The following is a 20,296-nucleotide window of genomic DNA, read 5'->3' as shown; positions in this document are numbered from 1 at the left end:
GTCTGTAACAGCTCAAGCCAAAATTGTAAAACGTTTTTTCCAAAGGCAAAATATCCTAACCGAACCGGGAATCGAACCTGCCGGGAATCAAACCCGGGTCTTTCGGGTGAGAGCCGAATATCCTAACCGACTAGACTACAACGGACTTGTTGCTTTTCACTGACCAGAAATATATAATATCTAAGTTTCATCCACAATAATTTCTTGTTGTCCCTTTCTAACTTCAATTGTTAGTATTATTTATGAGTTAATACCCAAAATCGTCCTCGACTATAGTGGTTTTTCTCAATTTCGTCCTAAACGACTTTGGTGACCTAATATCGTCCCAGACTTTTATGTTTCGCTCAATTTCGTCCAATACTTTTGTGTTTTTGCTCAATTTAGTCCCTCATTTGTTATTCTATCCATTTGATGTTAAATAAATAGACAATTAAGTAATTTTAATATTGGCATCTCTTTACTCATAGACATGTGAACTGCGAAATCCCTTTTTGTTTACGAATTAGTACCAGAATTACTCCTAAAACTGCAAATATAAAATTTGATTTGCAGGTCCGGGAGTAATTCTGGGTGTAATTCGTACAAGAAAGAGGAATTTCGCACTTCACAAGTTGAAAGTAAAGAGAGATCAATATTGACATTACTGAATTGTCCCTAAATTTAACACCAATTTGACGGAATAACAAATGGAGGACTAAATTGAGCGAAACACAAAAGTCTGGGACGATACTAGGTCACCAAAGTCGTTTAGGACGAAATTGAGAAAAACCACTATAGGAGTAATATTTTTTTAGTGTTTGAAATTTAACTTTAATATAGTTTACAAACATATACATTGTTACGTTTATGCATAATGGGTTAATATTAAATTAAATATTAATTATGGAGTTTAACATTATAAATTTGTGATGAATGTTTGAAATCTTCCAAAGTGAAACCGGCAAAGAATTGAAGCAACTCAAAAGTTGAGGCCTTTCACTCTCTTGCTGTCTTTCAAGAAATTCCTTTTTGACAAACAAGCTAAGCAGTGATCCAAATCCCAAACAAATTAATTATTGTTGCAGTTCTATATATCGCCATGGCTCTTTCATTTGCTAGCCTTTGAGGATATAATCAATGGAGGGAACCAAAGCTTTGAAGAGCTGATAGTATGTGGCCTGAGTTGGATGCACTGCGTCCCAGAACATATATTTGGATGCATCTAAGCAGACTATGGATTCTGGATTGCACAGAACTGAAAGTTCAAATAGCCCACTGCCACAACACCCTCTATTCACTTCATTGAAGCCTGCAAATCAAAAGAAAAAAGAACATTATTCGAGGGTTTGCACTAATAAACTCTGTTATGCTCTTCTGATCCTAGTCGGCAAAGAATCGTATTATTGAAAGTAATTAAAATTTGCAGTCACCAAATTTTCTGGGATTCTGTATCATGTCTTCCAGAGGGTTGTAGATGTCGAAGTAGACCAGTTTCGGGGCACCATTATTTTGCATGGTTTTCAGTTTGTTCTGGAGCAGTTGGTTGTAGTCTCTGGCGGCGGCGGAGTACGTCTGGAGACAATGGCGGTGAAACAGTGGGCTGCCGGAATTCCTGGTGATCGTTGTCGGCAAACACCCGATTGGCGGCAGCCCAACCACTCCGATTCGCTGCGCTCCCTCCTCCATTAAACCCTAAACATCATTTCTTTTCTCAGTGTCAGTGGTGCACTTAAATTCAAGGAAATAATGTCTTAGACATAAAAGGAAGAGCTTGTTGCATTGTGGTCCCTCGAAAAATCTACTGGTCCGATCAGAGCTTCTTGCTATGTCCCACATCGTAAATAAAATGTCAGTATACTTAAATACTCTTCTCTGTCCATTACGCCAAAACCAAAGAAAAATAATTGAATTGCATTAAAGTGGGATGGCTCTCACGTCCTACATACCATTGAGGAATTTAACTACTAATTGCCTACCAATACATACAAGAAGAATGAAAAACAATTTGGGACCACCCACGTTGGTTAAACGGTGACTTGGTAATTACAAAGCCTCTTATTTGGACAATTTAATCTGATTTACTTTCATGATTTTACAATTTAATCTGGTTTACTTTCATGATTTTGATCTAGAATTAGAAGGTGGTTTTATGCAATACACACCCTCTGGTGGTAACTGCACGTACTGATTCCCCGCAATACACACCCTCTGGTGGTGACTGCACGTACTGGTTCCCCGTCATGAAAGAAAAAGAAAAACAATTATTTAATTACCAGCACAAATTGTTGCACGAGTTGAATCAAGAATTGTTGGTAGGCCGGAAGCGTGTATTGTTGGCAGCGTAACGATGGGTTGCCAAAATAGTTGTTCAAATCATTAGTGCCGGCGCTCACAAAGAAGGCGGCATTTCTTACAACCCATTTTGTCCGCTCCTTTCCGATGAGATTTTCCAGTCTCTTCTTGTACTCTCTGAAATATTGAAGCTGCCTTTGTACAGTAATCACACCTCCCTGCCATGCGTTAAATAAGTTTAAACAATCACCATAACATCAACCATGTCCCACATATTGCCGGAAAAAAAAAGAAAACCGGCCTACATTTGATTTAGCAGTAAAAGGGTCGTATCCTGTGCCGCCGGAGGCGAATGAGACGCCGGTAATGAGCTCCTCGACGCCGAGGCTTTGGTCTAAGTACGGCGGCACGTTCTCTTTCACTCCCATATACGAGGCTGTATAGTATGGTATTAGACAACTAAGTACATATATAATTAAAAGAAAACCGAAGAAGGGGTTGGGTTTTAGAACACAAACCGATGAAATCGGTAACGAGGCGGCCATTAGAGAACCTTCCGGTGGGGATGTGGCCGAGAAAGTCCCGTCCGTAAGGTGGGAAATTGCACTTAGCGATTGTGAGAATGTAGTTGTTGTTGCCGGAGTCGACGGTCGAGTCTCCGAAGATTAAGATCGCCGAGATTGTATTGTTGAAGCGCCTTTGCTCCGCCGCCGCCGTCGCAGCCGCTCCGGTTATATGCGAGATGACGATGACACTAATACTCAACAACAAACTTGGAACTACAACCCACCTGTGAAAACTCATCTTTTTCTTTTCCTTTTCTTTCCCCTCCCCTTTAACTCTATACATTTAGCAATATATAATAATAATATTTATATAAGCAAAATAAATTAAAGAAAATGTTTAATGCATCTTAGATGTATAAATAGCATTCATTATATTAACCATATACATTAACACATCACCTGCTCTAATTAATATCCGTTCTCAATGAAAAATTTACCCAAAAAATATATAGTTAATAATAAAAAATGTAATTTTATTTTATTGTCTGCATAAATTGCTCAGTTGTTCACTTTAAAAATAAAGACCGTAGATCAAGTCTCACCAGTGATAGTATGACTAATTTTTTTGTTGGGTCTGGATGTGGAGACCCTTGATGTTGGAGGTTGAACTTTTTGAAAAAAATAATTTTACTCCGTATTTTATATTTGTGCATAACAGTCAACATAATGCAAGGCGGCAGCAATAATTGAATAAATTAAAGGACTCCTTAATTTATGAAAAAGTAGGAGAATTATAATGATTTTCACTTCATATGATAAAGGGTCAACCAGGTCATGGTGGGCTCCATTCTCTTAAATGGGGTTGTTTTAAATTCATTAATTTGCATTTTGGTACAACTGTACTGTTACCATGAATTACTCCCATCAACAGTCAACAATCTAGATAACTGCAACACCCTATCTAATTATCATTTACCTACCAAAATTTATATTTAGGTTGATTCAAGTGTAAATTATTTTATCTAAAAAACATAATAAATCTCAATTAAAATTATATCTATAATTTATGTTCATATTTTTAGTGCTAATCATTTTGTATATTGTGCTTTTAGAATTGTATTATATAATTTTTTAGACAAAAATATCCCTACTGTTATAACTTCCATTATCTTTTCCATTATTATTACCGTAGACATGCATCTACCATATATTTTCTTATATTCTTTAATGATAATAATATTTGTAAACATTATATACTGGATTAATATAATAAATAAATTTGATTTCATATAGATTTTAATTAATAAGGATTTATTAGTTATTTTTAAAAGTATAAATATTGGGCATATATTTTTCACGTATCATGCATAAAAAAGACTAACATCAATCCCCATAAATGACTAGTCAAGTAGGTGATGCAGAGTTATTGTGTGTCATTAAATTCAAATATCAAGTTTAGTCAACCTAACCAAAATGATAGAATACATTATATGTCGTTAAATGCAAAAGTCGAGTACACTAAATATGAATCGTCCAACCAAACAAATAGAAACTTGTATACATGCATGTTTTCCCTCCTATTTCATGTTCGAGATTTGATGTTTTTTTTTTTCTTATGAAATCTTTAATTCTTCAGACAAGAATTGACCAAGGGGATAAAAGATTGAAATATTTTATGGTACGTGGCTTCAGTCGGGTGCACTGCATCCCAGAATACATATTTGGAGGCATCTGGACACACAACAGATTTGGGATTGCACAAAATAGAAAATTCGAAATATCCACTCCCGCAACAACCTTGTCTAGCTTCTTCGAAACCTTAGGGGATCAAAACAAGGAAAAAACATTTAGTGGAACGAATTGAAATTGGTTTGCATTCGTTAATGTCGTCACTAAAAATGGTAACAAATAGAAGTATTATTTTATTTACCATATTTTCTGGGATTTTTGGTAATGTCATCCAAAGGGGTGTAGATATCGGCGTAGAGGATTCTGGTGGATGGAGTTTGCATGGCCTTCAATTTGTTTTGGAGCATGGTATTGTACTGTCTTGCAACGGCGGAATATTTTTCGACACACCGGCGGCGAGAGAGCATGTTGTCGGAAAGTGCTGTGATGGCAATCGGTATACACCCAATCGGTGGTAGTCCTACCACGCCTATTATGTGAGCCCCCTCCTTCATTAAACCCTGCACCCAACATCTTTTTTAGCATATAATATAAAGGAAAATGATACTTTTGCTTCCCGAATTATATGCTTACAACACTTTTTTCTCTTAATTATTCAGGTATATATCTTCATTTGTGTTTAAATTTTAATTCTATTATTATAATTAGCTTATAGCCTTTGCTGAAAAATATTTGAAGAGAAATGAAATTAAAATTTCATGAAAAATAAATTCCAAAAAAATGGATTCCATTGTTTGGTTTGTGAAAAATAAGGGAAATGAAATTAAAATGGATTCTATTGTTTAGTTTGTGGAAAATAAATTATTGAATTGTAAAGAATAATGAGTATAAAGATACTTATACCCTTACACAATAATAACAACAATTATAATAATGGTAATTATGAAAAGTTGGTGATGACATAATGGTCCTATTTGTTTTCTATAGAAAAAATTTTCCTTGGAAAACAAAATATTAAAAGGGCATGAAAATTTCCTCATCATTCTTGAGGAAAATGTTTTTCAATGGAACATGTTTTTCATGAATCAAACAAAAAGGAAAAGTCACTTTTCCTCAAATTAAAGGAAAACATTTTCCAGCGAATCAAATATGCCCTTGAAGTTATAATTATAATAATATTTATAAATGGTATCTATTTGAATTAAACCTTTATCTTCAAAAATAAATAAATGGTGTCTATTATTTTTTTACATTTATTTTGATTTCCACATATAAAAATAATATGTTAGAGAAAAAAATAAATAAAATACATATTTTCCCCCTTTTTTTTTTGGTGTAAACCACAAGGTGGTTTGGGTCTTTCTCTGTCCATTTAACGGTGGTCTAGATCCACCACCCAACTAGTCCCCGTTCGCTCCGGAAGGCACGGAAGCTGGCCCAAGAAGAATCTTCACTTATGAGAATCAAACCCGGGTAATCCCAGAATTCTCCCTCACAAAGAGAACTCATTTGAGACTTGAGCTACCATGTTGGGTTATATTATTTTGCCTTTATGTTTAACCATCTAACAACCCGTTTAACCGAGAGAGAGGGGAAAAATAGCTAGAAATAATTGAGGGACTAATGTAGATACATGAATATTTTAGGGAGAAAAGTGTTATAGCATATAATTTAGAGGACAAAATATAATTTTTCATAATATAAATGCATAGTATTTATGCTCCTACCAAATCAAGCTAGGCTAATAAATGGCTATCTTTTCCAACTTAAAAATTTGTTGTTACAAAATCAATTATCTGACGAACTTAGTGGATTCCCTCACAATAGTTTTGAATAGGTTATTAGTTACCTGCAGAAATTGCTGGGTGAGATCCAACATGAAGTTGTGGTATTGTGGGACAGTGTAGGTTTGCCGGCGAAATGGGGTTAAATAATAATTGGCAAGCATATCATTTGTGCCGGCACTCAGAAGAAATACTGCGTTTCTTATAAGCATTTCTGTTTTTTCCTTTCCCACAGCTTTTTCAACTCTATTTCTGTAATCTCGAAAATATTCCAGCTGCTTTAATACAGGAATCACCCCTCCCTGCCATACAAATTAAAAACACCATTAATTATGACTCAAACTATATATATATGAACTCGACTTTGTGTAACAGTACAGACGTTTATTTGGGCAGTAAAAGGGTCATAGCCGGTGCCGCCGGAGGCGAAAGAGACGCCGGTCATCAGCTCCTCAATGCTAAGACTTGAGTCCAAGTACGGCGGCACGTAGTCTTTGATTCCCACATATGAAACTGTTCAAACGAACAATAACTAACGTTAATTAATCATTATTATTATCACATTCAAGAGGAAGAAAATGTAAGCAAGCGCGGATGGATAGGATAGGATAGATATAATGTACTAACTGATAAAATCGGTAACAAGGCGGCCGTTGCTAAACCGTCCGGTGGGAGTGTGGTTGGGATCGAAGTCTCTTCCGTACGGCGGGAAGTCGCACCGGGAGACGGTGTCGAGGAAGTTGTTGTTGCCGGGGTCGACGGTGGAATCTCCGAACACAAAAACGGCCGACACTGTGTTGTTGAAGGGCCTGGGCCTGTAGTTGTTCACAGCTGTAGTGGTAGTAGGAAAGAAGATTGTTAAATGTAGTAAGAAGAAGAGAAGTGGAAGGCAGGTATAAGGAGAAGCCATTTTTGTTACGTTGGAATGACTGGAGAAGTTGCACACTAATTGTGCCTTATATGCATGATGATGATGATAACCCTCCATTCTTAAATTTGACGTGTTTGCTCATATCTCCGTACTATATATATGCAGAATGACAATGAAATTACAGGGCGTTGGTGTTGTTTGGAGGAATCCAAGGAATTGGAGGGGAAAAGAATTGTAATCTGTTGGAAAAGAATAATGGGGAATAAAGTAAGAATTCAAATTTTATTATTTGATAGGAAGGAATAGAATTACTGAAAATTTTAAAAAATTAATAATAATATAAAGATTAAAAGTCTAAAATACTTCTGTAATACCAAGGATCTTGTAGTTCAATGGTATCAAGTTATTTCTTTTGTGAGAGGTTATGGCCTCAATGAAATCAATATTGATCCTTTGTGTTTGTGCATGTCAAAGAATAAAGTTGTAGTTTTTTATTATTATTATTATTATTATTATTATTATTATTATTATTATTATTATTATTATTATTATTATTATTATAACATACGGATCGGCGTATTTGGTATGAAAGACATATAACTTCTTGGATTCAATTGTATCAAACTGAGCAAAATTGATTATGTAAAATTAAGATGGCATTTTCAATGACAATGCCATTTTACATCCAATGTTCAATCGTAAAAGAAAATTTTCTAAGAAAAATAATAATTTATCATGTAAGTGACTAAATTACAAATAAATAAGCAATTAACAAAAAAAAAAAAAACGATTTCAATAAAATCATAACGCTGTTTTACTTTATGTGAATATATTTATTATTTTCTGTTCTACCGTCCTATTTGAAAAAGCACAAATTCTATTTTTATTCATTAACTATTGCAGGATTTCAACATTTAATTTCATTTATTTTTAATTTTATCTCATTACATCTTTAATTTTTCACAATTAATTCTCTGTTTAAATTTTTGTTATTTCAATAAATACGACTAAAGTATAATTACATTTTAATCATATTTATTAAAGAATATAAACAAAATTTTAAAAGAATAACTAATTGTAATAATAAGCAAATAAAATAAAAAATATTATTAAATATAAAAATATCACAATAATTGATAACTAAAATATTTCTGACACTGACATAGTGACATACTAGAGCAACAACATTACTACACGTACCCAAAATTGATAAGCAATACAAAATATGGTTTCTTATCTAGACAGAGATATTTTTATATAAATAGTAAGCATTTTTTCTTTAATTCTATAATTAGCGTGACAACATAATTATAATAATTTGATAAATAAATTGAAAATTATTACAATATCTAAATGAATACAATTAAACAACTTAGCCCTAAATAAATAAAAATTATGTTGTAATTGTATTCATTTAGTATTGCATAGAATAATAATTTCGTACAAGATTCAAACACATGTTGTAATTGTGTGGCACGTCCTCTGCCAGACAAACTAAAATATTTACTACGTGACAACGATCGAAGTATAAATTCCTAACTAACACTTGAATTTTATTTGAATTCTTTTTTTTTTTTTTGAAAGGAAAAATTTTATTTGAATTCTACTAAATGTTATTGTACCGCTGTGACAGAGACATAAGAATAAATCCACAACTAATGTTGATAAATCAATTCTGGTAGAGCATAGTAAGAGTTAATTAAACATAATGAGGCCAAAGACCTTGGGGTGGAGCGGATTGTGGTTCTCTTAAATGGGAGGTTACATATTCAAATTTCAGTGGGCGCATTAACTCGTTGTACTTGAATAGGTTGAGAAAGTATGCATGGAGAGATACTACATTGTACCAGAGGTATAGTACTAAAAAAATGAATTAATTTTATAATATTAAAAATATTATATGTTGTATCAAAAAATACATTAAGAGACATTTTGGAATATATTTTTTTGGGTATACTCAGGATTTCCACCAGACATTAAGAGATTGTATGTTCAATGTTTTGATTTTAAAAATTGAAATTTATTATCCGTCATAAAATATGGCTGACCAACTGAACAATGGTACATGGTACATTGGTACGTTTGAGATTTTTGAATTGGTAGAAAGGTTTTCAACATAAATTTGATTATTTTTTCTTCGTGAAATTGATACCATATTTTTTTTTTTGAAAAGAGAATTGATACCCATATTTAACGAACTAGATTCTCATGTACTATTGGAGTTGAACATTCAATCTTTTGAGAAAATATTTTATGTACATGTGTGAACATTGAAACTAAGCTATATATTCCAAAACTGTTCATATTTAAAATTACGTCGATTGTCAAACACCTTGTGCTCAAATAACATGTAGTAATCTCTCAGCTCTTATGTAAAAGGTCATGAGATCGAGCCTCAGTGGAGGTTTTGTTGACTCTATGTGTTTCATTAGACTTGAGAAAGTATGTTTGAAGATACTATAATGTAATAGAGCCAGTGGCATTATAAAAATAAAAAATTACGCGGACTGGAATATATAGCTTCTTCGAATAAAATATGAGTATGGCCAAACAATAAAAAATATTAGTCCAATCCCGCCCATAACCCAAAAAATTAAAAAATACCTAAAGTTTTTTGTGTTCTCAATATTTTTAGTTTAGACTTATTGCATCTATAGATTGTGCTTAGTCAAACCAAAGAATAAAAATATTGGCCCGTCTAACAACCTTTTTTTTTTTTTAAAAAGAAAGATATTTTCTTTAATTCCTTTAGTTCAAAGTTATTATATTTATCAATGCCTAATATGAGTGGGTTCAAGCTGAGCAAAATAATAAAAACATTGACATTTCTTTACCCACATCCTAAAAAAAAAGAGTAATTTTTCCCATTAATTTCTTTAGTTTAGAAATATTATATTTATAATTCATGTATTTATTTTTAGAGGCAAATTTCAAATTTAGTCACCAACTATTGTGACATTGTCACATTTAGTCTTATACTTTAATTTTAATTTTGTCCAATTATTTCATACTTGATTTTTATCTGCTTGTCACAATTAGTCCATTCAAATTTATATCATTCTACAATTTAATAAAGGTAGTTAACATATAATTTTGCCATTCAATTAAAATAGTTTACAATAAAGAGAGAAAAATTACATGTTGGCGCAAGAAAGTTGAATGATTAAATTACATATTAGCTATCTTTGTTAAATTTTGAATGACGAAAATTTAAATAGAGGACTAATTGCGGCAAACTAAATAAAAAGAGAGTCACAGATGTAATGAAATAAAATTAAAAAGAGTATGACTAAATATGACAATGACACAATAATTTAAAACTAATTTAAAAGTAAAATTTGCTATTATTTTTATTATAATAATTTAGAAGTTAAAATCTATTTATTTATATATTTTTATTATAATTGTTATTAATTTCTATAACTATTATAAATTTTAATTTATACTTTTATTTTAATATAAAAACCATTATTACCATTATTAGAATAATTAATATTTTATACAAAATAAATTTGTATTAGATTTATGTTCATATTTTAAAAATGAAATATAGAAAAAATACATAATTATTATTGATGAATCAAAATTCACCTAAAAAGCAAAAAATCCAGTGTGAATCCATTTGTTGGGTATGATCTTTAACACAATCGGAAATGAATAAACTTAGGAAACCCATTTTTAGCAGTACATACATTTGACATTGAATGTGAAATAATGGGCTAACTTTCTTTTCCTTTTTTTTTTTTAATACCCGAAAAGATTTGTTAATATAGCCTACAAATTATAAAACTAAATAATTGTTCGGACAACTCAGTTGGTCACAGGGGTAAAATTGACAACCATGACCCGGGATTGAGTCTCATCAACTGCAATGGGGGAGCAACCTCTCATTGAGTTAAACTCTTGGACACTTTAGGTAACCTCTGATTTGGAAAAGACTAAAAGTGACCAACAATAGTCTGGGATGTTAAATGACAAAAATAATAATGACTAAATTTGGAATTCCCACCAAAGACAATGGACCTCATTGGAATCTATTATGTTTAAGAAAATTGATGTTTAAACGCACTTAATACCCTCGAAAAGAAAATATATTGATTTAAAGAAAAATGTAAATGTCATATGTATTAGTTTTTTTTGGAAACAAAATATGTATTCGTTTAATTTTGTGAATTACCGTAATTGAAAAAACTGAGAATACGTTTTTTGAATAAAAATTTCCTTCTCGAACCAACTCAGTATTGCTTCATTGAAATTTGAAAGCAACCAAGCTAGCTGACCAATTAATGCTGTAGATGTGTTAGGTGCAACAGTGCAAGAAAATAAATTATTAAAGCTAATAATCGGGAGCGGTGTTTATGTTGAGATCCCCACCATTAATTGCCCAATGCGGCAATAAGTAGTGCTATTTATAGGTTAATTAAAAAAGATTGGTCTTAAATTTGATAATGATGGGAACTGTACTATTTATATAAATAAAACAAAAAAAAAAATTGTAGAAAGAAGGCCAAAGCTTTTTTTTTTTTTTTTTTCTCTGAGTACTAGTTACCTTAATAAGTCAATTAACTACACATTAAGACTAATCTTGTTCGTGTCAGGTATGACCTCAAAGATGATAACACACTTTCCTCATGAGTTTTAAAATAGCTACATTCTTAGGATTCGAATTTGAAACCTCTAGTTAAGGCCAAAGCTTTGTTTGGTTAAAGGCTTCCATTCTATTGTTCTTGAGAGTGATTTGTTGTTAGCTATGTCCGCGGAGGTGTGCCTTCCGAGAGCCAGATGAAGGACCTCGTCCGACATGGAGGAGATCAACAAAGATATAGGATCGTTTGATCCTGTTTAACCCAGGCATGGTAGGTCGGGTTTGGAGTGGCTGCTGCTACGGTGGTGGTCGTCGAGGAATCACCTGTCGACGGAGCGCCGATGATTGTCTCCGGTGAGCACGGAAGACTAACATCCACAAAACCCAAGAGTTCTTGGCCACGAAGGAAGGGAATGAGCTGCATCCGCCAAAATAAGAAGTTTTTCGATGTAAGTTTCATGGTGACATAGTGATGTGCACCAGCTAGAGGGTTGGCGGCAGCCGATGAGGGGGCACCGGCGGCCGACGGAGTGTGCTCCGAAGAATTGGTTGACATGGCGGAGGAGATAGGGTGGGAGGGGGTAGATTGTACGGTGGAGGTTTGGAAAGGATCCGATAACCTATCTGATACCAGATTGGAAAAGGCTGTTGATCATTAACACAACAATAGGAGTACAGAGTCTATCAATAACAAAACTCTAACTAATCCTAACTAATATAACAAGCTATGTCAGCTATTCTAAATACCATATATTAAACAACTATATAATATAACATAATAATTATCAGAAATAATAATAACACTAACAGCTATTATAATAGAGTGAAATTAAATAAATATATATATATATATATATATATATATATATATATATATATATATATATATATATATGTGTGTGTGTGTGTGTGTGTGTGTGTGTGTGTGTGTTAAAGAGATTTTACTTGCTCATATCTATTAAAGAGATTTTAAAATGGAATTATATTGCCAATGACCTTGTAGTATAGTGGTATGAAGTGACTCTTCCAAATGGAAGGGGGTGGTGGTATTAACTCTCTGTGCTTCAACATGTTGAGAAAGTAGATATGAACAGATACTACATTGAAAAAAAAAAAAAAGAATGAAATCATATTGGACATATTCTATTACATACATACATTGGGAAGTTAATTTATGCACAGAACGGATGGCATCACACCATGATAAGATTTAAAAAAAAAAAAAATTAAAGACTACTAGAGGGTTTAACCCGACCATTTTTATAGGCGTGGCTGACTAGCTATGTCCACAGATCTCTATAGTCTTTGCTAGCTAGTACATTCTCGAATTTTTTTAGAGCTCATAACTCGTGGCCAACAAAATACAACAGAAGATTGTTCAATTAAAAGACTGTATATTAACTCACTGATCATTGAAGTTATTATAAATTGTGTGGAGATGTTTTGTGTTTGTTGTTAGAAGTTAGGCATCGCCATGTGCTAATAATTTTTTGTGGGACACAAAATAACTAACTAAATAAGCCAACCCAAGCTGGTGTTATGAACTTAATTTTAATATCTGTTTCAATATTTAAGTATTTGGTGTTTACTGTAGGTATGCATGGGATCATTAATCTATAGCCCTCTGGATAGTGATTGATAACGCTATTTTCACTCTTATAATTACAATTCACCCAAAAAAAAAACAAAAAAAAAATGATGACACGAATGCCATATACAACTTGCCCATCCATATTTTGATAATATTGAATTGACGTTATATATATTAAAATTTCACAAAAAGGCAATTCGTGACCCATCCCCAACCATCATCACTAATTGCCGCAGCTCATTAAAACTCATATGGAAGTTTTTTTTTTTAATTTTTTTTTTAAGTGGGATCTCATGAGTCATGAAGAATGATTATTAAGGTTGTGACAAAGTTAATTGTTGGGTGGAGGTCGGTGAAGGGTCAAATCTAACAATTGGTGTTAGGACTATTGTTGGGCAGAAGTCGGTGAAAGGCAAAGTGTAACACTGTGTCTCGAAAATGTGATGTTGATATATAAGAAATAAAATTGCGTCTTGACTGTGAACTATACTTTTTGACATAAAAGAATAAACATTTGATGACATGCATGTAGTGACTCTCTTATATAGGAGGTTATGAAATCGAGCCTCAGTAAAGGCGGTGTATACTGCAATAAAATAATCTACAATATGAAACCGTACCATTGCAAAGTGGACACGTGCTCACAGTATAATTTGCCAAATTCGACTATGTAGATTTCTTCCTAATTAAAGCTAAACAGTGCCACGCCCTTTTTTTTTTTTTGCAATATTTTTTTTTTAATATCTGTGCATTTTGTTGTTATTATATGTATAAATAATTAATAATATCTGTAAAAAAATAACCTCTTCCCTTGGACAAAATTTTGTAAAATATTATTAATTACAATTCATTAAGCAAAATCTAATTAAATCAAATAAATAAAATCTTAAATATAGTAGTATTATTAATTTATTTAATTACTTATTGTCACAAAACATTTAGGGAAAATAGCATTTTTTTTTCCCCTGAGTTATATACTTATAGCACTTTTTGCCCCTCAATTATTTAGGTAAGCACATTAGCCCCCTCAATTGTTCTAAAAGTGATGCTTTTTCCCCCCTAATATATTAAATTGACATTTATATCCTTAAAGTAAACATTTTATTTATTTTACTTCTCCAACAAATTATTGTGTATACGTAGGGATGACCACGGTTCGGTTTGAACTGAACCGGACACTAAAGCAATCAAATTAAAAATTTTCGGTTATGATTCAGATCTAGAACTCAATATTTAGATGTCAATTTATTAAAATTATGTATAAAAATTTTGAATCTTTAACCGTAAATCGGCGGTTCCGGATCCGGTTCGTGATTTTGAACTGTCTTTATTTTAAATTTTTAATTTTTATTTTAAAATAGTCTAAATTCAATAATAAATGTATTTTATTTTTTCCAGTTCGGAACATGAACCGTCCGTTCCGGTTCACGATTTTAATAAACTCTAAATATCGGGTTTCGATTCTAAATTGTAATTGGAATATTTCGGTTTGGTTGCTATAGTGTTTGTTTGGTTTGAACCAAATTATAGTCATAATTTGTTGGAGAAAAAAATAAATGAAATATTTATTTTAAGGGTAAATATGTCTATTTAACATTTCAGGGGGGAAAATAGCCACTTCAATAATTCAGGGAGAAAAATGCTATAGATATATAACTCAGGGGGAAAAAGTGCCATTTTCCCAAACATTTATTGGTGGAATAAATCAGATGTCATCGTTACAATACATTGCCTTTGTCCCCTAATGTAATTTTTTAACTCCACCACTATAAGCTAATATATTGATCTCGTTATAGTGTTACACTTAACTCAATAAGTCACCATTTTAATCACTCAATTGTTTCCTAACTGTTAATATAGTCTACAGTTTTCAATTTAACAAATTTAATCATCGAATTATTTAAAAATTCGTCAATTACATCCTTTTAGCGATTAAATTGATGAAATTTTAAAAATATAGAAATCACCATTTTAGTTTCTGATAAAAGGTTTAATTAACGAAATTTTAAACAATTCGAGTATCAAATTTGTTGAAATTAAAAGTCCACTTTAGACATAATCTTCACACTGCCGCTATAAAAGTTCAAACCTTAGTTTCTTCCCTCAAATACTGTCCATTGAACCATTGAACTAAGCCCATGCGAGCTACAAATAGCATATCCTAATTGCTGGAATGGCATAAACTCAGGTATTGCTTCCTACTTAAGACACTTGAACGTCAAGATCGAAGTGGATCGAAGTATTATTATTATTCTTATACGGCGAAGCGTACGTGTGGCTTCCAAATCCGCACCACCATCTAACAGTCAAACTATTCAATCAAACCCACAAATCCCGCAACACCTTTACGTATTTTTACATTTACGACATTATGTTTTGGCTTTTCAACTTCAAAACCTAAAATCCGATGAACCTACCTCTGCACTCTCTGTTTTTTTTTTTAGTCAACCAAACTTAGAAAAATAAGAAAATGTTTACAAAATTTTGATAGAAAAAAAATAAATTATGATAAATGGATGGAACGTGATTATTATATTTGAAAGTCATGAATTTGATTTCATTTTCTTGATTGAACCTGTTATATAAGGTCATTTTAGTATGACTTGTAGATTATCACACATGAGTGAAGTTTACTATTTCAATCTTTAAGATGTACGTCATTTTAATAAAACTTGCAATTTTTTTTATTTTTTTTTGAAAATTTAGGGTATTTGGCTAACTTTAATCTTGACCTTATATTATAGAAATATTTGTGTTAATATTTTTTTTTTTGAATGCTACTAGCTCTATTACAATTTAGTATTTATTCATATACTTTCTCAACCTACTGAAACACAAAGAGCCAATAAGGCCTCCACTGAGGCTCGAACTTACAACCTTCTAAATATTTGTGTTAATATTTAAAATTTAGGGAAAGCCTATCCTGCCGATTGGTAATTAACAATGTCGTCCACTAAATCACAATGACATTTGTGTAATATTGAAATAGTCTTTACTAGTACATAACTGTACCAAGTATATGATCATAAAGTGTATAAGTACTATTTGAAACATTTTTACTTTTTTAATAATATCGTGATTATACATGGTATAATGTGAAATCATTCGACTGGTATTATTAAAAAATAATTTTAATAGTACCAAATACAATTACATATCACTGAAAACCATTTCAATAACGATCCATTTTAGAATTAAACTTCACCTGTACAAATCTATTTTTGATCACTACTTATCTTAAAGATTTTGTGATTATGTATTCTCCACACTTATAACCCATCCTCTTTTCTCTTAATTTGTGGACTAACATCATATCAAAATTTATAATCTCAATTATATAAAACTACAAGGGATAGGATTAGTGTGTGAAATAAAAAACTAATTACTTGTAAACAACAATTCCCAGATACATCGGGTATATCTGATCTTTTCTTGTTACTATACCTTGGGCCATTCATCATTAAGTACAGGGAGGATCTTCAAATATAAAATGCATTAAAGTTATTAATCCTAGCTTCTTAGTAAGCAATGCATGTATAAATCCGCGTATTTTCTTGAAAATTGCAAGCTAAACACCTTTCTTAATGCCTTGATTTTAGTTTCATCCTTTGAATTTAGCTTAGTCATAATTTTCAACATAAAGTTTCCTATTGGCATCCAATCATAAATCAGGATAAAGCAATAATCAAACCTAACCTATATTATATTGTAGATCATATGATATGTATATATATATATATATATATATATATATATATATATATATATACGTATATGTATTACGATATATATAACCTTCAATTTTTTTTTTCTTTTCTGTGCACGAGTGTTGATTTGAGAAGATGGGCAGTGTTGAGAGAGAACAGGAATCAGCATCATCGGACGCAATCCTAGAGAATGTCTGGGCAAACTTCATAGCCAAGAATGAATCAAAGGAATCCCAATACGAGTATGAAAATTGGGATGGAATTCTACACAGGCTTCCAAGTCTTGAAGAGCTGCAAACTTCCATTAATGGTGGTCCAAAGAGTTCACCGGAAAGGGTGAAGGTGGAGAAGGAGGTGGTGAGGAGGAGGCACTACAGAGGCGTGAGGAGACGGCCGTGGGGGAAATACGCGGCGGAGATAAGAGATTCATCGAGAAAAGGAGCTAGGGTTTGGCTTGGGACATTTGACACGGCAGAAGAAGCTGCCATGGCTTATGACAAGGCTGCTTTGAGAATTAGAGGCCCTAAAGCTTACTTGAACTTCCCTCTTCAAAGTACAGTTGATGATGCCCGTGGGACTTGCTGCAACCAGAATGAATTATCATCAGCTAATTGCAGCTTTATTGGTTCTTGTTTTGGATATGGCGAGATTACTTGCGATTCAAGGAAAAGGGTTAGCAGGGAATGGGATATATTTGAGGATTCTTCATGCATGATTACACAACCTGCCCAGAAGATGCAGCCCCAAACACGCTTGGAAGAAACTCTTGAGACTAGTTTCACAGATGTAGTGGAGTTTCAAGACCTTGGAAGTGATTATCTAGAACATTTATTGTTAATTTCGTGACAGATTTAAGAATTCTTACCCACAATCTGACACCCAAGAAGTTACTATTAAGGATATATGTGGTTGACATATTATCTCTCTGTATTTGTGATAGTTATGCTCCTATAGAATATATATGTTTGAACAGTTGTTACCAGGTTTAGGTATTCCTGCCATTAGTATTATTAATTGTATATACTTTCACAAATTAGTGTGTTTGTGCCTACCAACGACCACTAAGTATATATCTTCAATTCCTTTTCCTTTTGATTTATCAATCAATTGTTTCATTAAACTTTTCAAAATGTGCTTTTGGAAAGAAGAAAAGTAGTAAGAAACCAATGCGAAATTCAAAATGTTCATCCGAGAAACAACAAGACAACCAATTCCCATCCATCCAATAGATCGAGAAATGGAAGAAAAGTAAACGAGAAACATGGAAAGCTAGAGATTTAATTTACACGATATGATATGCAAATTAAATTATATTGTATATATAATAATGTTTTATAAGATTCCTAAACATTTCATGCATGTAAGCTCTGTTCTATCTCCGGCGGCCACTTGTCGGAAAATCCAGGAGAACAGAATTCTTTATGTATTTGGATTCACCGTACCGCCACTCGAAGCTTCGTTGCTGCAACTGTTGGATGGGTAGTGCAGTCTAAGCACAGACGACGGCGGCGCTTCCACCAAGTGGGCCGGGAAGTTGAGGAGTGTCCTTGCGCCACGCATTTGAAAAGCCGCCCGGTCATAAGCCAAGGCGGCTTCTTCCGCCGTGTTGAACGTGCCCAGCCACACCCTAGCGCCCTGCCTGGCCGAGTCGCGAATCTCCGCCGCGAATTTCCCCCACGGCCGCCGCCGCACGCCCCTGTAATGCTTCTTGGCTATCGACTGCGTTGGGCGGAGGATGCTCTGCTGGGGGATTCCTCTGCTTCTGGGCTGCAAAAAGGGGCTGGAGTTTAGTGTGGCGGCGGCTTCATTCAAGATCTGGTACAAAACCACCTCCTGTGAGTCGTTTTCGTTCAAGGGGAGCTCATTCTGGGTACCAGGAACCATGTCTGGTCTTATCGTAAAAATTAAGGTTGTGAAGTTTGTGGTTTTCGGTTGGGGTGGCGGCCTTGTTTAAATTGGGACAACCTAATATTTTTGTGTACGAGGAAACTAGCAGGAAGCTGCAGAGAGTCAAAAACGTGCTTGTGATATTTAACAAGGACTATTCCCTTTCAAAAAAACAAGGACTATTTAATGACCTCAGGTATTTGACCATCCAAGAAATCCTGAGAAATTAATATAGACGCCATCATCTATCTGATCTCCTGCATGGAATTCTAGAAGCACACAACGTCACTGGGTTCGTAACACACTAAAAGTACATACAATTTTGCTTTTGACTTTTCTAGGTTCATGGAACTAATAAACACCATTGTTAGACCAACCTCAACCAAGCTAATTTTTTGCAATTTTTGTAGTGCCATTTAAGAAAGAGATGGAAGGGACCTTAATTAAATCAAAGAAAAAAAGAAATGCTCCGCAACTCGCGCGACGTTCTGTCAATCTTCATCTCCATCTTCCGATCGTGATTTCTTGATCGTGGTTTCGTCGATCACTTTTCCGATTCGTGCTTGTTAATCGTGGCCCCCTCTCTTAGCAATTAGCTGAGAGAGTGTCTACCTAGATTTCTAGGGCATTTATATATCTGGTTTCCTCCGATGGATCTAATACATCAGTTTCGTATCTTAGTGCTATTTGCGTTTGTTGGTATCCCGTGTGTCACTATGGACGTGCGACAAATCGAGGATCGATGTGCGGCAATGCACCTAGCCGAGGAAGACGCTACAGGTCTGGAAGCACCCGATATCCAGGTTTGCACTGAGGCACCAGTCCTTCATGATCTCGTCGGCCGTTTTCTGACGGAACGTCCGATCAAATTCGAATATATGCAGCAAATCATGGCCTTAGTCTGGAGGCCTGTGATGGGTATGCAGGTCACACCGCTCACGGACGAGTTGTTTCTGTTTCAATTCCCCCACCCAAAGGATCTGAATAGGGTCCTTGATGATGGTCCATGGACCTTTGAGAACAGTATGCTGATTTGCGAGAAGGTCTCAAAGGATGTGAAACCAGAAGATGTCGTTCTGAATACGGTCTCTTTTTGGATTCAAGTCCATGGTTTACCGGCAGTGTTTGCGACTACGGAGTTCCTCACACGGATCGGAAATTATGTAGGCATGTTCGTAGCCATTGATTCCGGCAATTTTGGTGGCGCATGGCGGAGTTTCTTCCGGATTCGAGTGAAAATGCAGATCGATGTCCCTCTGAAGCGTAGAATGAAACTGTTGCGAAAGGACGACACTTTTCAGTGGATCTCCTTCCGCTACGAACGCCTGAGCACGTTCTGTTTCTGCTGCGGTGTTCTTGGCCATATAGACAAATTTTGTAAGCGGGTTTACGAAGAGGGAACTGCTCCGGAGGAGTTTCCATTCGGTTCTTGGATGAAGGCGGGTTCAAGAAGGCAGGTTCGGCC

The 20,296-nt window shown here is 33.9% G+C and overlaps 4 protein-coding genes across 4 annotated transcripts; 1 reads left to right on the top strand and 3 right to left on the bottom strand.

Moving 5' to 3' along the window:
• Window positions 1-948: 948 nt before the first annotated feature.
• LOC109159163 (GDSL esterase/lipase At5g45960-like) lies at window positions 949-3,150 on the bottom strand. Its single transcript, XM_019307211.1, has 5 exons — window positions 2,790-3,150; window positions 2,577-2,707; window positions 2,253-2,489; window positions 1,410-1,671; window positions 949-1,288 (listed from the first exon to the last, which is right to left on the bottom strand). The coding sequence occupies exons 1-5, from the start codon at window positions 3,118-3,120 to the stop codon at window positions 1,095-1,097; spliced, it is 1,155 nt and encodes a 384-aa protein (XP_019162756.1). The 5' UTR covers window positions 3,121-3,150; the 3' UTR covers window positions 949-1,094.
• Window positions 3,151-4,190: 1,040 nt separating this feature from the next.
• Window positions 4,191-7,221, bottom strand: LOC109158699 (GDSL esterase/lipase At5g45960-like). Its single transcript, XM_019306595.1, has 5 exons — window positions 6,818-7,221; window positions 6,573-6,703; window positions 6,256-6,492; window positions 4,708-4,966; window positions 4,191-4,595 (listed from the first exon to the last, which is right to left on the bottom strand). The coding sequence occupies exons 1-5, from the start codon at window positions 7,176-7,178 to the stop codon at window positions 4,402-4,404; spliced, it is 1,182 nt and encodes a 393-aa protein (XP_019162140.1). The 5' UTR covers window positions 7,179-7,221; the 3' UTR covers window positions 4,191-4,401.
• Window positions 7,222-16,994: 9,773 nt separating this feature from the next.
• On the top strand, window positions 16,995-17,805 carry LOC109158850 (ethylene-responsive transcription factor ERF105). Its single transcript, XM_019306742.1, has one exon. It carries the CDS (start codon window positions 17,080-17,082, stop codon window positions 17,788-17,790), a length of 711 nt encoding a protein of 236 aa, XP_019162287.1. The 5' UTR covers window positions 16,995-17,079; the 3' UTR covers window positions 17,791-17,805.
• Window positions 17,806-18,097: 292 nt separating this feature from the next.
• On the bottom strand, window positions 18,098-18,954 carry LOC109158695 (pathogenesis-related genes transcriptional activator PTI5-like). Its single transcript, XM_019306590.1, has one exon. It carries the CDS (start codon window positions 18,826-18,828, stop codon window positions 18,364-18,366), a length of 465 nt encoding a protein of 154 aa, XP_019162135.1. The 5' UTR covers window positions 18,829-18,954; the 3' UTR covers window positions 18,098-18,363.
• Window positions 18,955-20,296: the final 1,342 nt, after the last annotated feature.

This window comes from Ipomoea nil, unplaced genomic scaffold (assembly GCF_001879475.1).
Source record: "Ipomoea nil cultivar Tokyo-kokei standard unplaced genomic scaffold, Asagao_1.1 scaffold2826, whole genome shotgun sequence".
Lineage (NCBI taxonomy): Eukaryota > Viridiplantae > Streptophyta > Magnoliopsida > Solanales > Convolvulaceae > Ipomoea > Ipomoea nil.
The sequence above is the reverse complement of the archived record's forward strand: the minus strand, read 5'-3'. Positions and strand labels throughout refer to the sequence as shown.

Bases quoted from the DNA above. Each gene is read 5' to 3' on its own strand.
- LOC109158695 (XM_019306590.1), bottom strand. From the start codon at position 18,828: ATGGTTCCTGGTACCCAGAATGAGCTCCCCTTGAACGAAAACGACTCA.
- LOC109158850 (XM_019306742.1), top strand. From the start codon at position 17,080: ATGGGCAGTGTTGAGAGAGAACAGGAATCAGCATCATCGGACGCAATC.
- LOC109159163 (XM_019307211.1), bottom strand. From the start codon at position 3,120: ATGTATAGAGTTAAAGGGGAGGGGAAAGAAAAGGAAAAGAAAAAGATG. The intron at 1,672-2,252 runs GTAATTAAATAA...AATGATGTTTAG, and splicing joins TCGTGCAACAATTTGTGCTG to GGTTTAATGGAGGAGGGAGC. The intron at 1,289-1,409 runs GTGACTGCAAAT...TTTGATTTGCAG, and splicing joins ACAGAATCCCAGAAAATTTG to GCTTCAATGAAGTGAATAGA.
- LOC109158699 (XM_019306595.1), bottom strand. From the start codon at position 7,178: ATGGAGGGTTATCATCATCATCATGCATATAAGGCACAATTAGTGTGC. The intron at 6,704-6,817 runs GTTAGTACATTA...TCGTTTGAACAG, and splicing joins CCTTGTTACCGATTTTATCA to TTTCATATGTGGGAATCAAA. The intron at 4,967-6,255 runs GTAACTAATAAC...TGTTGGGTGCAG, and splicing joins TCACCCAGCAATTTCTGCAG to GGTTTAATGAAGGAGGGGGC.